The following is a 26500-nucleotide window of genomic DNA, read 5'->3' as shown; positions in this document are numbered from 1 at the left end:
TTATGCAGAAATGTGAGAAATTCCAAAAGGTTCAGATACTTTTTCATACCACTGTAGAGCGCCTACACTAACTATGAATATGTTGGTGCTATCGTTAACCAGTTGTATTTCCAGTTGACACAATGTGAGGGGCCTGATGACCATTGAAAAAAAGAAGAGGGGGGGTCAGAAAGATAAGTGATTGGGAGGGGTGGCGTGTACACAAATCAGCCATGTGAGGTGTAGAACCCAGTATTTGTGTGAATCCCTTGTGAGTCTGAGTATGCTGATATCCTATTCTATGCTAACTGTTCGCTCATCCTGATACCGAGTTTTACTTCTGAGTGTGTCTAATTACACCTAGTTGTGCTTGAATCCCTTCAGTTGTGAGAGTCCTGCAGACGAGTGAAAAAACCGGCAGGAGCTGCCCCAGGGCCGCAGCCCTTCCCCATCTCTCCTCCCGCAGCCCAGCAAAGGGGCCACAGTCATCCCCCTGGAAAGTCAAATCTAATATGTAGGATAAAGAAGAAAAATATGACTCTAATAGCCCAAAGAACCAGAGCAAGTCTCTTAGAAGTAATTTTTTCCTAAAAAATTACTCAAGTAAATGTAACAGTACCGTATTTTTCGGACTATATGTCACACCTGAGTATAAGTCCCACCAGCCAAAAAATGCACAATGAAAAGGAAAAAAAACATATATAAGTCGCACCGGGGTATAAGTTGCATTTTGGGGGGAAATTTATTTGATAGAATCCAGCACCAAGAATAGAGATGTCATCTTGAAAGGCAATATAAAATACAATAGAGAACAACAGGCTGAATAGGTGTACGGTATGCTAACATTACATGATGCTAGAAGTTAGATCGGGCCCAAAAAATCCAGCCCGATCCACGGGTATTAAAGCCCAACGTGGCCCGAGCCCGTTTGATTTGCATGCCCGAGCCTGAAAAAAACGGAAATTTTATGTTTTATTTGTAGGCACGAGCCCAAAAAAACCCACGAAATTGTATGTTTTATTTGTGAGAAGTCAGGACTCAGGAGAAGGAGGAAATGCGGGGATGCGATGCGTGGTTGCGTTTTGTGTGATCACGTTCGTGATGATGCCGATGCAAAATGCAGCTCAGAATTAAAGCCTGTCTTTTATAACGAATTCTCCCAGTTAAACAAGACTATAAGATGGATATTCAGTAAACATTTATATCTTTTATATTTGCGTGTCTGTTCTAGCAGGCGGATAGTGGATTTGACATTTTAATCTCCTCGAGTAGGCAGAAAAAAAAAGTTTTCTCAATGTTTAAATGGACTACAGATTTTTATGAACCTTATAAATGCATTTACACAACGAAATAACGCTGGAAAAGTTTGTTAAATATATTTCTCGTATAAGACCAAAAGCGCCACATTCGTTTACATTCAGCGCAGCTGACACAGTTTTCAGTCGAGCACCTTTAACAATCAATTTGAATCCTTTCCATATCCCACTCTTACCGCAGTTGTTTGCTTTTCAATTCCCCTGTCTTTAGTTTGTTTTTCACTCCTATAGCTGCTCCATATCGAAAAGGAAATACCAGGATGCGCGCGGGAGGGGAAGATTGAAAAGAGAGCGAGGCCAATGCATTCACGTGCGCAGGCATGCACAGCGCCTTCTCTGTATTATCCAAATTATTTATTTTATTTCACATCCATACATCGTTTTAGTATAAATATATGAATATAAATTTATTAGGGCTGTCAAACGATTAAACTTTTTAATCGAGTTAATCACGGCTTAAAAATTAATTAATCGTAATTAATGGCAATTCAAACCATCTATAAAATATGCCATATTTTTCTGTATATTATTGTTGGAATGGAAAAATAAGACACAAGACGGATATATACATTCAACATACTGTACATAAGTACTGTATTTGTTTATTATAACAATAAATCAACAAGATGACATTAACATTATTAACGCTATGTTAAAGCGATCCATGGATAGAAAGACTTGTAGTTCTTAAAAATGTTAGTACAAGTTATAGAAATTTTATATTAAAACCCCTCAATGTTTTCGTTTGAATAAAATTTGTAAAATTTTCAAACAAAAAACTAGTAACTCGCCATTGTTGAGTTCAATAATTACACAATGCTCATGGATGGTGCTGAAACCCATAAAATCAGTCGCATCCAAGCGCCAGCAGAGGGCGGAAAAACACCAAAAAACACAAGTAACAAATGGAAATGACGCTGTCATTTTAATCTGTTTGAGTGGGGTGTGTGCGTTAATTGCGTCAAATATTTTAACGTGATAAATTAAAAAAAATAATTACCACCAGTTAACGCGATAATTTTGACAGCCCTAATATTTATTTTTAAAAAAGCTAGCGAGAGAGAAGTTGGCCCGAGCCGAACGTAAATGATCACACATAAGTCGCTCCAGAGTAAAAGACGCACCCTCTGCCAAACTATGAAAAAAAACTGCGACTTATAGACCAAAAAAATACGGTAAATGTAACGCCTAACTAGCCACCTCTGCACACGATATCATGTTTTATAATGTTGTATAAAAATGATTTGATTGAATATTTGCTCGAACATTTGGCTAAAGCAAATAGTTACATTACTGTATATTAAATTACAACACATTGGGAGAAAATAGTTCTCAATGTGGCTGACATTGTGTTGTTTTTTTATACTGCGTAAATTGAAAACAAAGACACCTCAATTTAAATACACTTTTTAATGTTTTCTGCATTTAATTCAGGTTCACAGAGTGGAGTGTGTACAGTAAAACTCACCACACTCAACAAAATGAAGAGAACAACGCAATTGGTATGAACTGCGACATAATAAGAACATAACTAACAATGTTTCATGCCTCATATGCAAATGTACCATCAAATCACAAAACTCATTGACAGCGATAGACATCAATTCCATTTAATCTGGGATGGCTGGCATTTATTGATCATGCTTCACTGACATTGACGGTGTTAGACGTCCAATCGAATTCGACTGCAGTGATTGAATGATGGCTGTCAGACTCTCCCAGTCAAGAAGGTTTGGACGTCTAACGCCGTCAATGGCAGCCAATAGGTTAAAATTGTATCACTAATAATGGAATCACATTTCTGGGTAGCTAGGTTTATTTAAAAAAATGTCATCTCAATACTTTTCATTCCTAAGGGCCAACGTTTTGTCAAATAAAGCTTAGTTAGACTTGCAACATGATCAAATTTAAGAGTTACTTAAATCTACTTTTCCGATGATTTACATTCATTCTGGTCCAAATGGTCACCAAGACTAATTTTAAACACCTTGATGCCTGAATTTACTTTAAACAAATATACATAAAAAAAAAAAAAAAAACACTGGGGGAATACATAAATACATGAAAATAATAATTGAAAAAAAAAAAAATATATATATATATATATATATATATATATATATATATATATATATATATATAGACATACCAAATTAAATTGAAGAATACATATGAAAAAATAGAAAAAATATACAAAATAAATGTAAAAAATACTTAAATTCTTTAGAATGATTCGTTAATTTTCAATCAAAACATTGTATATGTTCTTTTAATGAATTATTATTTTTCTTCTGGATCGAATCAACTAGGGCTGTCAAAAATATTGCATTGATGGTAATTAATTTTTAAAATTAATCACGTTAAAATATTTGACACAAATAATGCACATGCCCCGCTCAAACAGATTAAAATGACATCAGAGTGTAATGTCCGCTTGTTACTTGTTTTTTGGTGTTTGGCGCCCTCTGCTGGCGCTTGGGTCCAACTGATTGATAGCAACAAAGGCGAGCTATTAGTTTATTTTTTGATTGAAAATTTTACAAATTTTAATAAAACGAAAACATTAAGAGGGGTTTTAATATAAAATTTCTATAACTTGTACTAACATTTATCTTTTAAGAAGTACAAGTCTTTCTATCCATGGATCGCTTTAAGAGAATGTTAATAATGTTAATGCCATCTTGTTGATTTATTGTTATAATAAACAAATACAGTACTTAAGTACCGTATGTTGAATGTATATATCCGTCTTGTGTCTTATCTTTTCATTCCAACAATAAATTACAGAAAAATATGGCATATTTTATAGATGGTTTAAATTGCGATTAACTTTTTAATCTCTAATTAACTCGATTCAAAATTTTAATCGTTTGACAGCCCTAATACATAACAAATTAAATTGAAGAATACAGATGAAAAAAATAGAAAAAAATATGCAAAATAAATGTAAAAAATACTTAAATTATTTAGAATGATTTGTTAATTTTCAGTCGAAAAATTGTATATGTTCTTTTAATGAATTATTCATTTTCTCTGGATCGAATCAACTGAATAAACTAACAACTGAATTATGAACTGATCTACTGGATCTAATCAACATAAAAATCACATGGACACGATCGACAATGGACTATTGGGAAAATGAACAATCAAGGGGGATGGTTAAATTAAAAATAAAACAAAAAACCTTGTAATCACTACGCAATCTGAATGTCAAAAATTGTTATACGATATTTTCTGCGTCCTATGGTATATTGGGAGCGGGTCTCAATAAGCTTCGGCTTCTCCCGTCTGCCCTTTTCTTTTCGGGTTGAACTAATTGTAAACACATATAAATGCTGTATGTTGTTGGATTTGTCATGCCTGAAGGGAAAATAAAGAAAATAATTTGTAGCTATGTTTACAGTTTACTTTTTATGTACTGTACTTAAGTATTCCTCCAAATCTTTATGCATATTTGTTAACTGTTGGGCTGCCATTGACATTTGAAGCAAGAGGGCTTCTTGAAGTCCACTTGAAATGGATTGGACGCCTACTAGTGACAAACTCATTTCAATTCACAGCAGAATGACAATTGAACAACACATTATTGGAAGTCTAGTGTCGTCAATGCCACCGAAAGAGTTCAGTGTAAATTCAGGCACATTTGACAGCTTGTAACACACATTACAGCTACATTGCAGTAACTTTGGCACACTGGCAGCACATTTTTGGCTTTACAGTATATTTGAATTACATTCAGGCAAACAGAAATAACAGTGAAGTAACATTGTGCTATTCAAGTTAGTTTTGGGGATGATTGACCTCAATGTGTTCAACACAAAAATAAATAACGTCCGAAATATAGAAAATATAACTTAGCCGAGATGTATCATTTAGCAAGAATGTAAAAATCAACTTTCAATTAGACCTCCATTTTGACAAAAGCACTTTTTAGGATAATAAATTGCCATATTTCAGAATAGTCCTCAATCGATTGTTGTGCAGTTCTTTGTTGCACAATTAGACAAAGTATTTAGAAAAAAGTTGTACACATTGCATCCATTTTTTAAAGAAATCATTTGCCTGAATAAGATGATAATGTGTAAAATATACACATTTAAGAGATACACATACATTAAAAGCCATTCTTCTAAAATAGGGGTGCCCAAACTTTTATTAAACTGCTTCAAATTGTGAAAATATCGTTAAATATGAGGCACAAGAAGCTTGAGTCAGCCTACATTATCTTGCGCTTCTCAGCTTCAACACCAGATGGCGCTAGTCACTTTAACAGTGTCTCTCCATTTGCTCACATGTCAAAACCTGACATGTTGAAATTAGTATTGCACCGATACCATTTTTTTGGCTATACTGTACCTATAGACTTCATAATGTATTGACGGGTCAGATCGGTCATGCACTGCTCCTCCCATTCAAGTAGGAGGCCGCCCACATCAAGAGAAACTATTCACAAACACACGCACGCAGCGATCTAACGCCGGATTTCTGTTGGAAAAGTACAAAAGCTGTACCGCATACAAACAGGAAGGATTCAAGGTAATTATTATATTTTTCGTACCATACATGCATTTTGAAAGGTTGTTAAAAAATTAGCCGCTACTGCATTGGCATCATAGTATTTACGTAAAATAAATGCTAAATGCACATTTTTTTTTACTTTTAACCAAGAATCGAGACTGTTTTACATCCATTTTTATAAAGAATTCGGGGATTTAAGCATTTATTCACAAGAACGTTCACCAGAAAAGCTCTGTTTACATCAGGTGGCCGCTAGCTACATTCACTAACAGACTAGCATTGTACTTCGACATGTTTACGTAAAATAAATGCTAACTGCACGTTTTTTTCTTGCTTTTAACCAAGAATCGAGGCTGTTTTACGTTCATATCTATAAAGAATTCGGGGATTTAAGCATTTATTCACAAGAATTTTCACCAGAAAAGCTCTGTTTACATCAAGTGGCCGCTAGCTATATTCACTAACAGACTAGCGTTTTACTTAGACATGTTAACGTAAAATAAATGCTAACTGGAATTTTTTTTTTTTTGCTTTTAACCAAGAATCAAGACTGTTTTACGTCCATATATATATATAAAGAGTTTGGGGATTTATTCTCATTTATTCACAAGAATTTTCACCAGAAAAGCTCAGGTGGAGAGCGAGCTACATTCATTAACAGACTAGCATTGTACTTCGACATATTTCTGTAAAATAAATGCTAACTGCATGTTTTTTTTTTGTTTTTTTTTTGCTTTTAACCAAGAATCAAGATTGTTTTACGTCCATATCTATAAAGAATTTGGGGATTTAAGCATTTATTCACAAGAACTTTCACCAGAAAAGCTCTGTTTACATCAGGCGGCCGCTAGCTATATTCGCTAACAGACTAGCATTTTACTTCGACATGTTTACATAAAATGTATGCTAACTGCACGTTTTTTGCTGTTGCTTTTAACCAAGAATCGAGACTGTTTTACGTCCATATTTATAAAGAATTCGGGGATTTAAGCATTTATTCACAAGAATTTTCACCGGAAAAGCTCTGTTTACATCAGGCGGCCGCTAGCTACATTCACTAACAGACTAGCATTGTATTTGGACATATTAACGTATAATAAATGCTAACTGTACGTTGTTTTTTTTTTTCTGCTTGTAACCAAGAATCTAGACTGTGTTACATCCATATCTATAAAGAGTTCTGGGATTTAAGCATTTACTCACAAGAACTTTCAACAGAAAAAGCTCTTTGTGATTTCACTCAGTCAACTTTAACAGCCTCGCCAACAGAGCAGGCCCCCTATTTTTCGGCGCTGTGTCCCCTCAATACATTATGAAGTCTATGCTGTACCGATACATTTTTTTTTGCAGGAAAAGACCAATTCTTTTAATCCCAAATTACCGCAAATTTAATTGAATGTAAAGTAACTTCCGTTCATTCACTGCCGGCTTTCCCTCTTCAAATGGATTGGACAACGATAAGTGGTGAACTTGTTTCAATTTACAGTAGAAAGATGATTTAACGCTACACGTCTATCATCATTTTGGGAAAGGCGAGAAGAGTTTTTTTCTTTACAGTAACGTGTGTAGCTGGCGGCCATCTTGGTCAAGGCGACGAGCAGTTGGAAACTAGCGCTCGAAAACGACAAAGTGTGCAGCAACGGCACGTTATTTTTAATGTTCCACGATACCTAAGACGTCGTTTTAGCGTTGTATCGGTACGGATACTGTATCGGTACAACAATATTAGTGCGTTACGATACGACAACATATAGTGTCATGTGGAGGGATTTCAAGTTGGCCCTTGTATCCTTCAATTTTTCCGAGAAAAAAAGTTTGGACACCCCTCTTCAAAAATGTTCTCGTACATCACTTCATTCCAGGATTATTCATTCTAAGTAGTCATTGGTTTCTTTATGTTATCTGCTCTTCTTCTACATGCGACAACCATTTTGGTATTTTTTTTAATCACTGCAAAAACTTTATACAGCAGCTTCAGATTCTCCCGAAACATCAGTATTTCTGAAACAAAGTTAACGCCAGTATCTACAGTTCCTCTTAAGTCAGCAGGGTAACACAAACCACTAAAAGGCACTTAAATGATTTCAAAAGATCATATTGTCAAGACGCGAACGACAGGCACATAGTTAACCAACATGAAGATTTGGGTTGTAACAGGGCAGGTGAACAAAATCATGCTTACTTAATGTGCTACAAGTGCTGGAGATCAAATACACAATAGTCATACATGGCTAAAAACAAGCAATCTTATACATTACTGCGTAAGTGTTCAGAGAAACCAGAACAATAGTGACTTAATGCCTAGATACAAAAAAATAAAAACAAAATATGATTTGATTAACAGAAGAAATTCCAGTGTTTTGTTTTCTTTGAAATTCAAGCTCATTTTAACTGGGATGGCTGATAATTAATGACCGTGTTTCAGTGCCAAAGTGTTAAATGATGAAATAATATTAAAGCAGTTAGAAAAGTAGGAAGATTAATGTGTTGTCTTAGTTTGAATGTTTTAAGTGGTCAACTGTTTATCAATAGTTGCGATTCCATTAACCCTTGTAATTCGCAAAGCAGAAATTTCGATGTGAAAATCTGGTAATGGTAGTGTGTGAATTTAAAAGAAACGCAAATATAGTTTTCATCAGGTTTTTCAGACATTTCAATTTATATAATGTATATACATAATGTATAAATACATATATACATATACAGTGGTATGAAAAAGTATCTGAACCTTTTAGAATTTCTCACATTTCTCCATAAAATCACCATCAAATGTAATCTGATTTTTGTCAAAATCACACTGATGAAAAAACTGTTTTACCTAAAACGACCCAAACATTTATAGGTTTTCAGATTTCAATGAGGATAGTATGCAAACAATGACAGAAAGGGGAAAATAAGCAAGTGAACCATCACATTTAATATTTTGTAGGGTTGTTCCGATCATGTTTTTTTGTTCCCGATCTGATCCCGATCGTTTTAGTTTGAGTATCTGCAGTTCCCGATATTTCCCGATCCGATTGCTTTTTTTTTTTGCTCCCGATTCAATTCCAATCATTCCCGATAATTTTTCCCGATCATATACATTTTGGCAATGCATTAAGAAAAAAATGAATAAAACTCGGACGAATATATACACTCAACATACAGTACATAAGTACTGTATTTGTTTATTATGACAATAAATCCTCAAGATGGCATTTACATTATTAACATTCTTTCTGTGAGAGGGATCAACGGATAGAAAGACTTGTAATTCTTAAAGGACAAATGGACTTTGTATATTGTGACTAAATATTGCCATCTAGTGTATTTGTTGAGCTTTCAGTAAATGATACTGTAGCCATGCCCAAATGCATGATGGGAAGTGAAACCATGACTGTGCGTAGTGCTACCAATTGACATATCTTCTCTGCGTTGGGAAATAACATCAGCTGTTAAGAAAAAGATCAGTTACTACCTTGCTTCCCCACATTACTTCTCACGATATTTCAAATCGTAGGGAGAGGGATTGTAAGGCTTTAGTCAATTAAAATAATACTCCAAAGGCTTCCAAAATTCACTCTACTTATTTTACGCTGCCTTTTAGCTCTCTATAAAGGTAAAACGGCGCCATTACAGATTGAGCGCGACAATGCGTGAGTGGGTCGTGCAGCGCATGCATTAATTGTGTTAAATCTTTTAACGTGATACATTTTTTAAAAAATTAATTACCGCCATTATCGGGATAAATTTGATAACCCTACCTTAAGCCAAAACTAAAGACTCTGGATGAGTGTAACATATTATGTCTGTAACATTAAATACAATTAGAAAACGATTTAATTAAAAAATATATATATACTAAAAAAAGGCATGTCCGATATTTTTTTGCCGATTCCGATACTTTGAAAATGACGTCATCGGACACGATCGATCGGGATGCCGATGGATCGTGACATCTCTAATATTTTGTGGCACCCGCTTTGGCAGCAATAACTTCAACCAGATGCTTCCTGTAGCTTTAAATCAGTCTGGTACATCAATCAGGACTCATCTTGGCCCATTCTTCTCTACAAAACTGCTGTAGTTCAGTCAGATTCCTGGGATGTCTGGCATGAATCACTGTCTTTAGGTCATGCCACAGCATCTCAATGGGGTTAAAGTCTGGACTTTGACTAAGCCACTCCAAAAAGTGTATTTTGTTCTTCTGAAACCATTCTGAAGTTGATTTGGATCATTGTCCTGTTGCACCATCCATCCTCTTTTTAACTTCAACTGACTGACAGGTGGCCTCAGGTTTTCCTGCAAAACATCATGATAAAACTTTTGAATGTTTTCTTCCATTAAGGATTGAAGTTGTCCAGGCCCTGAGGCAGCAATACAGCCCCAAATCATGATGCTCCCTCCACCATGCTTCACGTTGGGGATTAGGTGTTGATGTTGGTGAGCTGTTCCATTTTTTTCTCCACACATGACGTTGTGTGTTACTCAGAACTAATTCAACTCTGGTTTCATCAGTCCACAAATCATTTTGCCAAAACGCCTGTGAAGAGTCCAAGTGCCTTTTTGCGAACATTAAACAAGCAGCAATGTTTTTTTAGACAGCAGTGGCTTTCTCCGTGGAGTCCTCCCATGAACACCATTCTTGGCCATAGCTTTACATATAGTCGATGTGTACACAGAGATTTTGGAGTGTACCAGTGATTTCTGTAAGTCTTTAGCAGACACTTTAGGGTTCTTTTTACCTGTCTGTGCATTCTGCGCTGAACTCTTGGCATCATCTTTGGTGGACAGCCACTCCTTGGGAGAGATGCAACAGTGCTAAACTCTCTATATTTGTAGACAACTTCTCTGACTGTCGATTGATAAACATCCAGACTTTTAGAGATGGCTTTGTGTCCCTTCTCAATTTTATACAAATCAACAATCCTCGATCACAGGTCTTCAGACAGCCAGGTGTTTTATAGTTGGTAGGGCAGCTCATCAGTGATTGGGCCCACACCTGACTTAAATTTTTTGGTAAAAAATTGGTTACAATTGCTCTTTAAATACCCTTAGGCACAGGGTGCACTTACTTATTTTTTCCCCTTCTGTCATTGTTTGCATGCTATCGTCATTGAAATATTAAAACCTATAAATGTTTGGGTGGTTTTAGTTAAAGCAGACACTGTTTTTACATCTGTGTGATTTTGACGAACATCAGATCACATTTGATGGTGATTTAATGCAGAAATGTGAGAAATTCTAAAAGGTTCAGATACTTTTTCATACCACTGTATACATATACAGTACAGGCCAAAAGTTTGGACACACTTCATTCAATGCAACACAAATGAAGGTCCCAACCCCATTGATAAAACAATTAATTCCACTAATCAACCCTGAAAAGGCAGTGCCGATCGCATCATTTTTCAGAGGATCGGAATCCGGTGCAAAGGATTGGGTTTTTAATGTAAAAATTTATTTATGTTTTTCTGCTTCATGCTCGTACAGCGCCACAGCTTATCACCTTCCCTCCTGCGGCCAAATTGTCCAGCTTGTGTTTGGTACTTAAAGTTAATGATAATTGACAGGTTTGCAGCTTTGATCTTGCCAGAGAAGATTGGTAGCTCTATGATCAAAGGCACGCATGTGTCAATCATCTTAAAACCTGCATAAGTGTGCTGTGGCAACTCATTGTGTAAGTTAAGAGAGCAGCGTGAGCGGATTTGAGTGGACTCATTTAATGAAGCATTTAATAAGGACAAGCATTTTTCTACGTTGTTGTTTAAAAATAATTCACATTATGAAGGTGGCACGGTGGGACAGTAACAGGTATGTCTTCTCAGGGTTGATTAGTGGAATCTGTGAAGTCAAAAATCATTTTAGGTGACTCTCTCTTGAAGCTCGTTAAGACAGTGGTTCTTAACCTTGCTAAAGCTACCGAACCCTACAAGTTTCACATGTGGATTCACCGAACCCTTCGGAATTAGAAAATAAAGCATTTCTTTTTCGAATTCAAAACCAATATATCTAAGTTAGTAAGCTAATTATTTAGCAAATCCCCTTTCAAAATTCTTATTTTGACAGCATGTTTTATAAACAGGTCCAAGTTTGAGACCACTCCGCCCATTGGTCTGTTGTATTTCCCCATATCAAGTGCGAGTCAACCTTCCACTGAGCAAACCAGTTCCTCCCCCAATTAGTTTGAGGTACTGGTCCACGATATTTATTGGTCCGATAATTATCGATCTGATAATAGGAATTATGACATCATCCCGATAAATCCAATAACATTATGAATAGGACCGATAATATGTACTGTGCTGGCTTTACAGTTTACACACTAGTATGGGAAATCAGTTGACCATTTGCGGGGCATTACTGCCACCTGCTGGTCAAAATAATTTTCTGCTTCTATTTTTTGTTACAGTAGTTTGGTTCATTCACTTACACATTGCGGTGTCTAGCTGGTTAATTCACTTACACCTTGCGGTGTCTAGCGTCAGCATTGACAATCGTGAATGCTTTCTGTTACTTTTCCGCCTCGGAAATATATGTCTGTAAGTATTTTATGTTTACGATAACATATGGATGTGCAACATATGTTTACTTCTGTGGTGAAGGGTCATATGTACAGAACTTAATGAGTTGTAGTGTTATAGAAGCCAGCCATTGCTTTAGTCGCTCAAGCTAGTGTGCTATGCTATGCATAAAACAGTTGTGTGTATAAGTGTATTGTGCAGTTTGTTGTATATTGAGTATTGAATGTGTGTATTTTTCTGTTGTACTTTCACAATATGAAGACGAGTGCCTTCCCATAAAAGCAAAAAAAGACAAAGCCTTGTGGTTTATGGGAAGTGCATTAATTTTTAGCTCACTGTTGGGGAGTGCATAAGTGAAACGCACTGTTTTGTTCATGTCATTATGAAAAATCTGGTGAGATCAAAGGCAAATCTATGTTGAATCCACCACTAGTTTTTTTTTTTTTTTTAAACTCTCCAGGTGTTCAAAACTCAGGTTATACATTTAAAAAATTATATATTTATTATCAGCTATCGATATCGGTATCGGCTTTGAGGAGCAGGAAGTTACTGATATTGGTTTCAAAAAATGGATATCGTGCACCCCTAGTTTGAGGACTAGGATTTAAAGGAAATGGATTACAGCTTTAAATTGGGAGCAAACCAGTCCAAAACCTCGTCTAAAAAGCCACTTTGCCTGAATTTAATCAGCGTACGAAAATAGGGCTCTGCGCTTCTTTACCTTCGCCAAAACCCTCACTTACTCGAACCCAGGTTAAGAACCAGTGCATTAAGGGAATAGCAAGAGTGTGCAATAAAGTAATCAGAGCAAATGTAATAGAATATTATACATGGTTTTAGCAGTTTCACTTTTTTTTTTTTGCTAACTACTAGGGCTGTCAAATGATTAAAATTTGTAATCGAGTTAATCACAGCTTAAAAATTAATTAATCGTAATTAATCGCAATTCAAACTATCTCTAAAATATGCCATATTTTTCTGTAAATTATTGTTGGAATGGAAAGAAAAGACGGATAAATACATTCAACATACTGTACATAAGTACTGTGTTTGTTTATTATAACAATAAATCCACAAGACGGCATTAACATTAACATTCTTTCTGTGAAAGGGATCCACGGATAGACTTTTAATTCATAAAAGATAAATGTGAGTACAACTTATAGTAATTTTGATAGTTTGTATATTGTGACTAAATATTGCCATCTAGTGTATTTTTTTAGCTAAACTTAATGTAATAGCATATTATTTTGCATAGCCATTTTGATTGGGAATGCCAGATCTCTTTGCATCGAGCACTTTTCTTTTTGTGAACATTATTTATTTTTGAGAGATAGGAATATTATTTTTGTTGTTCTTTCACTAAATGATACTATAGCGATTTAAATGTTCTTAACTGCCCAAATGCATGATGGGAATTTGAGCAACCATGAGTCACAGTGGTTGCTGCAAAGGATATATCTTCTCTGTGTTGAGTACAAGTCATGGTGTTAAGTAAATGATCATCCCTGGTCATGCTTCCTCATGTTGCTTGCCACAATAGTTATAACAAATGTAGAAGAGATGCAACTGAGTAACCCTTTAAATAATGCGGCTACAATAAATGTCTGCGTTACCAATTCATCCTGCTAGGATAATGGTAGTGCTATGGACCCCATTGGACCGGTGAATCATGTTAGCTAGGGTGACCAAACGTCCTCTTTTGCCCGGACAAGTCCTAATTTCACGTAGAATCCTCGTCGTCTGGGCGGGTTTTATGATTTTTCACGGGACCAATTTGAAGAGAATCCCTCCAGCTGCTGGGTGGCAGCAGTTGACATGATTCCTACTAGAAGGGAGGGAAGGAGTAGTTCTTTTTCATTGGCAGTTTACCCCATCATGAAGCATTACCGCCATCTACTGGGTTGATGTTTTGGCCACAACGCCTGCCCAGTTGTTAATTTTTTTTTACGATAAATACGTATATAATGGCAACTGTTGACTTCTGTCGGAGCTTTGACTGTAAAATCCCGTTTGGTGTCGCATCGTTACGCTGCCGATGATTATAAACTATTATAGCAAAGTTTGATTTTTGCCTCAGCTAACTATCAGTAAGCTAAACCACGCTATGCATTAAGGGAAACGTAGTTTTGAACTGCTACGTTTGGAAACATGCTGGTTGAATAGTTTGTCAGTTTACTTCGGTTATTGTTTGTGTGCAATCTAGAACATTGAATGAGAATATCAATTGAATGGGAATAAGAATTTGTCAAGGAAAATTGTCGCTATAGTAATTTATACAAATGTTTAGTTGACACATAGCCTACTGTGTGTATGTGTATTGTATTGACTAGACTACATTTCAATGGGTCTGCATTATTTTTATTTTATTTTTTTTTCCAAAATGCATTTTTCAATCCAGAGTGAGGGGGCACACTTTAAATATATTAAAGTGATAAAGGCATCTTGAGTGAACTTCGAGTAAAATTCAAGTATCTTAAGGCCGGGCTGAGTGTCCTCTTTTTTGGAAATCAAAATATGGTCACCCTAATGTTGGCTCACTGTCGTCAGATGGCTCGGTTCCTTCTCTTACCTCCTGAGGAAGACGGCGGCCAACATATAAACACCGAGAGGTGTTAGACTGCTTTTTGTGAACACTTTTATTAACAAAACAAAAGCATGTGGGGAAGCAGCACTTGGGCCTGCCGCTAACTGCGCATTTTCTCTACTCTCTCGCTCCCTCTCTCGCTCGACCACTTTCTTCCTCACTGCTCAATCTGACAATGCCGGTCACATTGAAAATAACAGCGGTCCCCTTGGCGGGTGCCGGTAACACCTGCGTCCACTCCACTTGCTTGTCTCTGCCCTTAGCTCTCAATATACTTCAAATGGCGCCATTGTAGTCTGTTCGCGGCAATGGTTGAGTTGGTCGTTCTGCGCATGCGTTAATTGCGTTAAATATTTTAACGTGATTAATTCAAAAATTTATTTACCGCCCGTTAACGCGTTAATTTTGACAGCCCTACTAACTACATAATTCCACACGTGTTTATTCATAGTTTTATTACCTTCAGTGAGAATTTACAATGTCAATAGTCATGAAAATGAAGAAAACACACAAATGAGAAGGTGTGTCCAAACTTTTGGCCTGTACTGTACTAAATATACTGTATAATACAGTACATACACTGCTTAAAAAAAAATAAAGGGAACACTAACGTAACACATTTTATTATTTATACAAGTGTGTTTGTAAAACTGAATTTTCATTTGTTTTGCAACTATATTTTCTGCTGCACAACTGAATTGCAAAACAAACAAAAAAACGGATTTGTATTTTTTTTTTTTTTTTACTTGGTTTGAACCACTGCTGCACTAAGTACTACCTGTTATATGACGATTATGTTGGGATAGTTTTGTTCAAGTTAAAAAAAAAAAAATAATAATTTGGATGTGGCTCCTACACCCCTCCTCATACATTGCTGAGGTATCGGATAGGGACTTGGTATTGGTAGATCCTCAAAATCATGTGACTCGGGTGCAAAAATGTGTGATGGTGAAATCTCTATGTTAGTGGGAAAGTTTATGTACAAATTTCTTCGATTCATCCATTGGCTTGAATCTACAACTTCTTTAATTTGTTAAGAAAGAGTTTTAAATGTGAAGATGACTTCCAGCGACACAACACTCATCTCATAATAAGGCATCGGCACAATCGACTTCTAAGACACAAGGAGTGTAAAGCACTACAGTAATAGATTTCTATTATTATTGCTTGTGATTTAAAAAAAAAAAAAAGCAGCGGTATGCTACCTTCGTTTGTGATTTCCCCCAGATTCTTTGGAATCAACATATTTAGCATCTACCCTAAGATAAAAGTTTTCTTTCATATATAAAAATTCTAAATGTAGCTCATTGTCATCAAACTTTGATTAAAACAGAGTTTAAAATCAGTCCGAGGCTGAGGAGAACTTGAAAAGACACATATTATAATATATAAAAAAAAAAGAGAAAGCCGAAGACGTGTAAACGGAGAAAAACAAAAACAAAACGGCAGCTCAGAACGCAGCCGCATGGACGTGATCATCCAGTGTGGGGCGCTAACAGCCCTGCTCGTGCTCATCCATGCTTACGCTGCTCTTCCGACTGCTGTCCTTGGAGGCGTCCGGCGAAACGGAGGAGAGCAAAGGGTCCCCGCCTCGCACGGGCGACACGTTGTCTTCCATGAGGATGTCGTTGAGTTTGGAGGCCGGCCTGCCGTGAACGTAGTGACCGTCGGAGAAATCGTGGTGACCTTCGTTTCGCTCCGCCACGCCGGGGTTCTCCGGGGTGCAGGCGCGGTGGTGCTGCTGATGCGTGCGGGGGTGGAGTGCGTACAGGTCCTGGTGACAGTCCTCCAAAGGGGGCTCCTGTTTAATCCTACGGCCCGCCAGGTCAGCCGAGCAGAGGGCCGACGACGTGACGGCCAAGCCGTGAGCGCGGGCCTGCATTTCCAACTCCTACGGACAACATACAGACAAAGTGTTGACCGAGAAAGAATGGGTGGGTTGTCATGATTTTCACTCTTTCATGAATATCTTCCCATCTAGTGTTGTTCTTGGCATCCCTTTTAATTTTCGTCTTAGTCGTTTGGACGTTAATACTTATTAGTAGAGATGTGACCCGATCGATCGGCATCACGTCATTTTCAAAGTATCGGAATCGGCAAAAAAATATCGGACATGCCTTTTTTTAATATATATATTTTTTCATTAAATCGTTTTCTAATTGTATTTAACGTGACAGACATAATATGTTACACTCATCCAGAGTCTTTAGTTTAGGATTAAGGTGGGGTTATTAAATTTATCCCAATAACGGCGGTAATTAATTATTGCATGCGCTGCACGACCCACTCACGCATTGTCGCGCTCAATCTGTAATGGCGCCGTTTTACCTATATAGAGAGCTAATAGGTAGTGTAAAATGAGTAGAGTGAATTTTGTCAGCCTTTGGAGCCTTTTTTTAATTGGCTAAAGCCTTACAATCCCTCTCCCTACGATTAGAAATATCATGGGAAGCAATGTAGGGAGCAAGATAGCAACTGATCTTTTTCTTAACACCTTATGTTATTTCCCAACGCAGAGAAGATATATCAATTGGTAGCACTACGCACAGTCATGGTTCCACTTCCCATCATGCATTTGAGCATGGCTACAGTATCATTTACTGAAAGCTCAGCAAATACGCTAGATGGCAATATTTAGTCACAACATACAAAGTCACAAGTCTTTCTATCCGTGGATCCCTCTCACAGAAAGAATGTTAATAATGTAAATGCCATCTTGAGGATTTATTGTCATAATAAACAAATACAGTACTTATGTATGTTGAATGTATATATTCGTCCGAGTTTTATTCATTTTTTTCTTAATGCATTGCCAAAATGTATATGATCGGGAAAAATTATCGTAATGATTGGAACTGAATCGGGAGCAAAAAAAAAAAGCAATCGGATCGGGAAATATCGGGATCGCCAGATACTCAAACTAAAACGATCGGGAGCAAAAAAACATAATGGGAATAACCCTACGTATTAGACTTAGTCATCTCAAAATGTGCTCATATTCGTCTAGTTTTTAATGACGAAAACTCAAGACTAATTTCATGTAGTTTTAGTCGACGTTTACTAAAAAAAATTTCGTCTGTAAAATTAAAAAACTACTCCAAAAATAAATAAAGAACAGTTTCCAATTATTTTTAAATTAACACTGACAGACATGCACATACAGTGTATCACAAAAGTGAGTACACCCCACGCATTTCTGCAGATATTTCAGTATATCTTTTCATGGGTCAACACTGACAAAATGACACTTTGACACAATGAAAAGTAGTCTGTCTGCAGCTTATATAATAGAGTTCATTTCTTTTCCCTTCAAAATAACTCAAAATATAGCCATTAATATCTAAACCCCTGGCAACAAAAGTGAGTACACCCCTTAGAAACTACATCCCTAAATGTCAAAATTGAGTACTGCTTGTCATTTTCCCAAGAAAATGAAAATGTCTGGGAGTGAATGAGTTAATAGACAACAAGGCAAGGCAAGGCAAATTTATTTATATAGCACAATTCAACACAATTTCTGGTTATATTTTTTAGGTGGTAATAAGCGAATTTGGTGACGGACTTTAGATGGCTATCAAATTTGAGGTCTGAATCAATAATTACGCCAAGGTTTCTGACTTGATTTGTAGCTGTAAGTGACATTGTGCTAAGTTGCCTGCTTATATTTGACCTTTCCTTTTTTGGCCCAAAACTGATCACCTCTGTCTTCTCCAAATTCTGGCACATCCATTCATTGATTTGATGAATGCATTTACTCAGGGAGACTAAGGGACTATAATCATGTGGGGACACAGAAATGTACAGTTGTGTGTCATCTGCATAGGCGTGATAGGAGATGTCATACTGTTCCTTTATCTGAGCTAACGGAAGCATATAGATGTTAAATAAGAGTGACAACAGGGTCACTACTAGAGAATGTGAATAGAACTGTAGCTTTGCCCTCAACCTTTTTAAATGGCATCAATTTCATAACTAAAAACCTATTGAGTAGCTCATGAAAACAATGCTGACGACCTTAATATTTTGAAATCGACTTTAAAGTGATCCTCGATCTTTAGGACAAGTAATTATTAAAAGATAAATATTAGTATGAGGTATAATAATTTGATATTAAAACTAGGGCTGTCAAAATTATCGCGTTAACGCGCGGTAATTAATTTTTTAAATTAATCACGTTAAAATATTTGACGCAATTAACGCACATGTCTCGCTCAGACAGTATTCTGCCTTTTGGTAAGTTTTACAGCAAGGCTTTTTGTGCTGTCTAACAGCGAACTCTTGTGGTCACTTTGCGACATGGTTAATTGCTTTCTTGCCAGTTCAATATGGCTGCACGATGTCTCGGGCTGACGCCTACGTTGTAATTTTGTGCTTATATGATCCTTGGACAAGATTTGTCCGTGAGTATGGTTGTTGTAAAGAATGTACATATTATGTTAGTAAGCGAAATGTTATATTTTTTGTATGAGACGCTTTTTGTTTATGTTTAGTAAACCTGTATGTAGCATGCTAAGCTAACGTTGTTGCTAATGCAACGTTTGTGTACTTTTTTTTGTAGTTTCACTACGGTCTTAAGAGGACAGTGGTTTGAGGCCATTTTATTAATAAACCAGATGAAAAAGGAAGAAGTCTGATTATTAAGGCGTCGTTCACTAGCTGTCTAGCTTTGGAAAAAGTAAACGCTTCGGAGTGAGGACAGCATAGACAGATTTAAATGACAGTAGAGTGAAATGCCCACTACAGTCCTTATGTACCTTATGTTGAATGTATATATCCATCTTGTGTCTTATCTTTCCATTCCAACAAATTATTTTACAGAATATATATATAATTTACAGAAAAATATGGCATATTTTATAGATGGTTTGAATTGCGATTAATTGCGATTAATCACGATTAATAAATTTTTAAGCTGTAATTAACTCGATTAAAAATTTTAATCGTTTGACAGCCCTAATTAAAACCCCTCTTAATGTTTTCGTTTTAATAGAATTTGTAAAATTATTTTAAGTGATAGGTCGCCATTCTTGTTACGTTACAGTGCGTGACGTCACCGGGCCGAACTTCCAGCGTGTCACTCTTAGCTACCCCAACATGTCGTCGGTTCTGCCCATCCAATTTGAACCAGATCGGAAAAGTGAAGAGGAGGACAGCACTGTCGGTCGTTCACAAGACGAGCAGCAAAGGCAAAATGAGAACAGCAAATACAGTACCTTATAAGAGAAGAATTGGGCAAAACTGGTGTTGTACTCGCTGCAAGTGCGTCTCAATGATAACGGAGCGAAAGAGTGTATGCTGTTGAGAACTCCGGTTTTAGTTGGCAGGTCTTCAAGGTAAGATATTGCGTTTTCAAACTTATCCTAGTATAATTATGTAGATTGTTAGTGTCCAAAGCTGTCGTATGCTTTACATACAGTACAAGCCAACAGTTTGACGGGAACAAATCCTGGAATCGAGTGTAATCCATGTCTTGTACATTGTAACACGTGGTAGGTAGGATATGTGCATAAAAGTACCAAAAAGGGGAGAAGCTTCCACTTATGCACATTTATTCACACAAAAAAATTATATTTTCACCTCGACCACTCGTCACCCGGGAGCTCAGCGGTACGCACACACGCGTTCCCAGACGAACTCCAACATAAAATAGGGTGAACAAACGTCCTCTTTTGCCCGGACAAGTCCTACTTTCAAGTAGTATCCTCGTCGTCTGGGCGTGTTTTATAAATTCATAAAAATGTCCGGTTTTTATGATTTTTCACGGGACCAATTTGAAGAGAATCCCTCCGGCCGCTGGGTGGCAGCAGTTGACATGGCTCCTACTAGAAGGGAGGGAAGGAGTAGTTCTTCTTGTTTTTGTTGGCAGTTTACCCCTATCATGAGGCATTACCGCCATCTACTGGGTTGACAATTTGGCCACAACGCCTGCCCAGTTGTTAAGTTTTTAACGATAAATACGTAAATAATGGCAAATGTTGACTTCTGTCCGGGGCTTTGACTGTAAAATCCTATTTGGTGTCGCATCGTTGCGCTGTCGATGATTGTAAAATTTTCTAGCAAAGTTTGATTTTTGCCTCAGCTAGCTATCAGTAAGCTAAACCATGCTAGGCATTATGGGAAATGTAGTTTTGAACTGCTACGTTTGGAAACATGCTGGTTGAATAGTTTGTCAGTTTACTTCGGTTATTGTTTGTGTGCAATCTAGAACATTGAACGAGAATATCAATTGAATGGGAATAACAATTAGTCAAGGACAATTGTCATTTCCATGGGTCTGCATTCAATGTATATATATATTTTTTCAAACTGGATTTTTCCATCCAGAGTGAGGGGGCACACTTTAAATATATTAAATTGATATAGACATCTTTGAGTGAACTTCGAGTAAAATTCAAGTATCTTGAGTGTCCTCTTTTTTGGAAACCAAAATATGGTCACTCTAACATAAAAGTAAGGTCCATGTCAGAGACACTGTCGTCACTGTAGCGTGCCATAGTGCTTGAATTATTTGGTATGATTTGGGGAAAACTCCCATGAAGAATAGTCAACAAAAAAGATAGCAATAGTAATCCAAATCCGCGTTTTTTTTCACTCACTCGAAGATCCAGGAATTAGACCGATCTCATGGCAATGTTGTAACCGCGATCAGGCCGTGGAATCCACAAAATAGACTGATCCGAAAAGCCGCAGTGGGACCGACGAATTCAGAAACTAGACAGATCCGAAACCAATATTGCAGCCGTGGTGGGACCGTCAGATCCGGAAATTAGACGGATCCCTTACTTGACTGAGATCCGGGAAAAATGTTCGGGCGCCAGTTGTAACGTGTGGTAGGAAGGATACGAGCATACAGGGTCCAAAAAGGGGAGAAGCTTCCACTTATGTACATTTATTCACACACAAAACAAAAATATCATAATTCCACCTTGACCACTCACGTCACTCCACTTGTTACCATTTGACTGGAAATTGCATCCAAAAGCAGCACATCGTGGCATTTCACTAAGCGAGTTTAGGCAGCAATACGCAATTGTTGTACACGCTACACATTTGGAAACATCCCACTTACGTCATCACTGCGATCCCGCAAAACATGGCGCCAACTATCGGTCAAAACATGTACTAAATATGATAAAATATTGCCATTGATTCAACATTTTATGTGTTTCTAACAACATATTTTAGTACAAGAGAACAATTGTGGTTTATTAAAGCCTACATGTATTTAAGGTAGAGGATAACTTTAAAAAATTTGGGCCGCCGAAATGGTCCAACAACAACAACAACAACAAAATCACGCAATTGTTGCATTTTTTCCCTACAAGGCCTGCATTTCCTCAATAGATGACGCACTGACCAATGGTGGCCCTTTGTTAGAGATGTCCCAATCTGATATTTGGATCTGATCAGATGCCGATACGGGCAAAAAAAATGCCCATCGGTATCAGATCGGCCGACACGGAAAAATTCCGATCCAGACTTCCGATCCAGTTTTTTAAAAAGTCCGGTCCGGGTTTTCCAGCGCACTGCTTTACATAATCCATTGCACTTCTTGCTTCGGTTTCTCTAAAATCCGGTCCGCATTTTACGGCACACCTTCAACACACTACATTACCGTCTCCCAATTTACCGAGAGACTTTATTGGTAAAAATGTCAGCTGTGTGGGATCATTTTACCTTAAAGGACGACAAAGACGAAGAGGCAGAGTGAAACATATGCTGCAATAAAGTCAAGCGTGGTGGTAAAGCTGTAAGAAGTTTTAATACAACCAGCCTAATCAAGCATTTAGCGAAATACCACCACATACAATATAAGGAGTATGTTAAGAAAACCGAAGACAAAAAGAAAGGTCCTACGCAACTAACACTGGCACAAACCTTTGCTATGCGTGACAAACTGGCACTCGACAGACCCAAAGCCCAGGGAATAACAAGAGTCATTGCCGAAGAATTCATTCTGGATGAGGAGCCATTATCTCTCGTGAGTAAAGACACACCATCCAACACTTAGAACCACGGTACAACACGCCCAGCCGTCATTACATCCTTGAGTGATTCGGCCGTGGAAGATTCGAGAACGATTCACAAACATCCAAATTCCGATTACTGAAATATGTCGAGTAAAGTGGAACTAATACACAGCGCGGTCTTCGGGACGCAATGAGAAACTGACCGCATTGCGTCCCAAGAGTAAACATCATGCTTGTCATAGACCCGGGTAATAGCAATGCTCAACTCACGGCTTTAGCTCAACTCATGCCGCTGGATAAAAAACACAAGAATACCTGACTGCTGCTGACAGCCGCTACAATTTACGTCAATATCGTTTTACTGTAGATAATATCATATGTATATAGAACTAGATGCAAAATGACAGACTCGACGGCGTTAGCGACATTGAAGTATGGAAAACCAGATGCGTTAGTAAACGGCCGCCATCTTAAAGCAGAAGACTTCCCTAGTAGGCTGTTGTGAACCTTCCAAGCGAACCTAATTAACTTTTTAGCTAAAATACTCCTAAATCGGCAAAATCTTGACTTGAATCTATCTTCAAAACAGTTTTCAAACTTTCACATGTCGAAAGTAGACAGAAGGGAAATTATGGAATAACGGGAGCAATTTTAACAACTTTAACAGTTGATTCGCAAAATTAAATGAATTGAATGTAGTTTAAAGCTGCTGATACAGAATGTGGACTTGAGTATTTTATTTACCGTTTTAAAATGTTAACTTGATACTGAAATAGTCGTTCATTTAAACCTGACAGGCTTTTTATACAATTATTGTACCTAATGCACGAAACATTAAAAGCATCTAATAGCTTGGTGGGTTTGTGGGATTTTCCACTGAGGTTGTTTGTGTGTTTTGCTTTTTTTAAGACAGTTTACAATATTATTTGCACGTTTTACTGACTGACTACGCCATTTCTGTTTTTTATTTATAATGTTTTGTGTTTGTCACTGAATAAACAGGTCAGTTTCTTGTTACCAACCATTGTGTGTTATTCCATCTCACCTAATTCAGCTGGCTAGTTGTTATCAAGAGTACTAAAACCCTTTTCAACATGAGTCTGACAACTACAGTGCCTTGCAAAAGTATTCGGCCCCCTTGAACCTTGCAACCTTTCGCCACATTTCAGGCTTCAAACATAAAGATATAAAATTTTAATTTTTTGTCAAGAATCAACAACAAGTGGGACACAATCGTGAAGTGGAACAAAATTTATTGGATAATTTCAACTTTTTTAACAAATAAAAAACTGAAAAGTGGTGCGTGCAATATTATTCGGCCCCCTTGCGTTAATACTTTGTAGCGCCACCTTTTGCTCCAATTACAGCTGCAAGTCGCTTGGGGTATGTTTCTATCAGTTTTGCACATCGAGAGACTGACATTCTTGCCCATTCTTCCTTGCAAAACAGCTCGAGCTCAGTGAGGTTGGATGGAGAGTGTTTGTGAACAGCAGTCTTCAGCTCTTTCCACAGATTCTCGATTGGATTCAGGTCTGGACTTTGACTTGGCCATTCTAACACCTGGATACGTTTATTTTTGAACCATTCCATTGTAGATTTGGCTTTATGTTTTGGATCATTGTCCTGTTGGAAGATAAATCTCCGTCCCAGTCTCAGGTCTTGTGCCGATACCAACAGGTTTTCTTCCAGAATGTTCCTGTATTTGGCTGCATCCATCCTCCCGTCAATTTTAACCATCTTCCCTGTCCCTGCTGAAGAAAAGCAGGCCCAAACCATGATGCTGCCACCACCATGTTGTGGTTGCGGTGTGTCTCCCAGGTGGCTTGTGGCAAACTTTAAACGAGACTTTTTATGGATATCTTTGAGAAATGGCTTTCTTCTTGCCACTCTTCCATAAAGGCCAGATTTGTGCAGTGTTCGACTAATTGTTGTCCAATGGACAGACTCTCCCACCTCAGCTGTAGATCTCTGCAGTTCATCCAGAGTGATCATGGGCCTCTTGGCTGCATCTCTGATCAGTTTTCTCCTTGTTTGAGAAGAAAGTTTGGAAGGACGGCCGGGTCTTGGTAGATTTGCAGTGGTCTGATGCTCCTTCCATTTCAATACGATGGCTTGCACAGTGCTCCTTGAGATGTTTAAAGCTTGGGAAATCTTTTTGTATCCAAATCCGGCTTTAAACTTCTCCACAACAGTATCTCGGACATGCCTGGTGTGTTCCTTGGTTTTCACAATGCTCTCTGCACTTTAAACAGAACCCTGAGACTATCACAGAGCAGGTGCATTTATACGGAGACTTGATTACACACAGGTGGATTCTATTTATCATCATCGGTCATTTAGGACAACACTGGATCATTCAGAGATCCTCACTGAACTTCTGGAGTGAGTTTGCTGCACTGAAAGTAAAGGGGCCGAATAATATTGCACGCCCCACTTTTCAGTTTTCTATTTGTTAAAAAAGTTTAAATTATCCAATAAATGTTGTTCCACTTCACGATTGTGTCCCACTTGTTGTTGATTCTTGACAAAAAAATTAAATTTCATATCTTTATGTTTGAAGCCTGAAATGTGGCGAAAGGTTGCAAGATTCAAGGGGGGGCGAATACTTTTGCAAGGCACTAGTAAGGAGGCTAAATAACTTTAAACTTTAATACATGCTCAGATAGGCCGGTATCGGTATCGGCTAGTATCGGTATCGGATCGGAAGTGCAAAACTATCGGTATCGGATCGGAAGTGCAAAAACCTGGATCGGGACATCCCTACTCTTTGTGCGAGTGAAGTCTGGCAAGCCGCACCCGTATGACAACCAACCCAGTTCCTATTATATGCATATCACTGCACGGTCAGAAAGCAATGTATAGAGTGATGAATACATTTGCTAAGCGTGTTATATTTTGTAGAAGAGCGACGAATGGTGACGTTTTTAATGTTGTCATGGTTCAAATGGTATCAGACAGCACGTCAGAGGCCTCACACACATGATTCAATGTACTTCTTGTGACAGGATTTCACGAATAATTATTTCCGATGGAACAATCCAGGGAATGGACTTGCGAGGAATAAACATTGCAGAGACCTATTTAAAAAGAAACACTTTTGTTTTGTCAGCATTAGATGAGAAAAAAAATTGCTTATACAAGTATTGCACTCAATTTTACTCCTAACATTTTCGGTTGCGACTATAATACTCTATCCCTGCATTTTTAAAAGCATATTGCCTCAATCTGGAGGATGTTCCACTGGTATTGTGCCATGATAAATCACTTAAAACGCTCCGGTATATGACTGAAGTCATGGAGCTTGTCGGCTTAGCAACCGTAACTAAGTAGGGCGACGCTTTTGCGAAAGGTCAATTATCTGGAAATTCCCCTGACCTGAACCGCATAGAAAATCTATTGACAGTTGTCAAGAGACACCAGAACCAAAAATGCAGGAATTTATGCAAAATAACTAGGGCTGTCAAAATTATCGCGTTAACGGGCGGTAATTAATTTTTTAAATTAATCACGTTAAAATATTTGACGCAATTAACGCACATGCCCCGCTCAGACAGATTTAAATGACAGTACAGTGAAATGCCCACTTGTTAATAGTGTTTTATGGAGTTTTGCCGCCCTCTGCTG

General features: G+C 37.6%; 1 protein-coding gene across 1 annotated transcript in view; it reads right to left on the bottom strand.

Moving 5' to 3' along the window:
- Nucleotides 1-3535: 3535 nt before the first annotated feature.
- Nucleotides 3536-26500, bottom strand: part of LOC130930795 (microphthalmia-associated transcription factor-like) — a 198630-nt gene continuing 175665 nt past the window's right edge. Inside the window, 1 exon segment of the mRNA XM_057858946.1 lies at nt 3536-16797. Within this exon segment, the coding sequence (XP_057714929.1) occupies nt 16399-16797 (399 nt within the window). The 3' untranslated portion in view covers nt 3536-16398.

The sequence above is a fragment of the Corythoichthys intestinalis genome, chromosome 2 (genome assembly GCF_030265065.1).
Source record: "Corythoichthys intestinalis isolate RoL2023-P3 chromosome 2, ASM3026506v1, whole genome shotgun sequence".
In the NCBI taxonomy this organism is placed as follows: domain Eukaryota; kingdom Metazoa; phylum Chordata; class Actinopteri; order Syngnathiformes; family Syngnathidae; genus Corythoichthys; species Corythoichthys intestinalis.
Note: the sequence above shows the minus strand (reverse complement) of the source record. Positions and strands in the feature narration are given on the sequence as shown.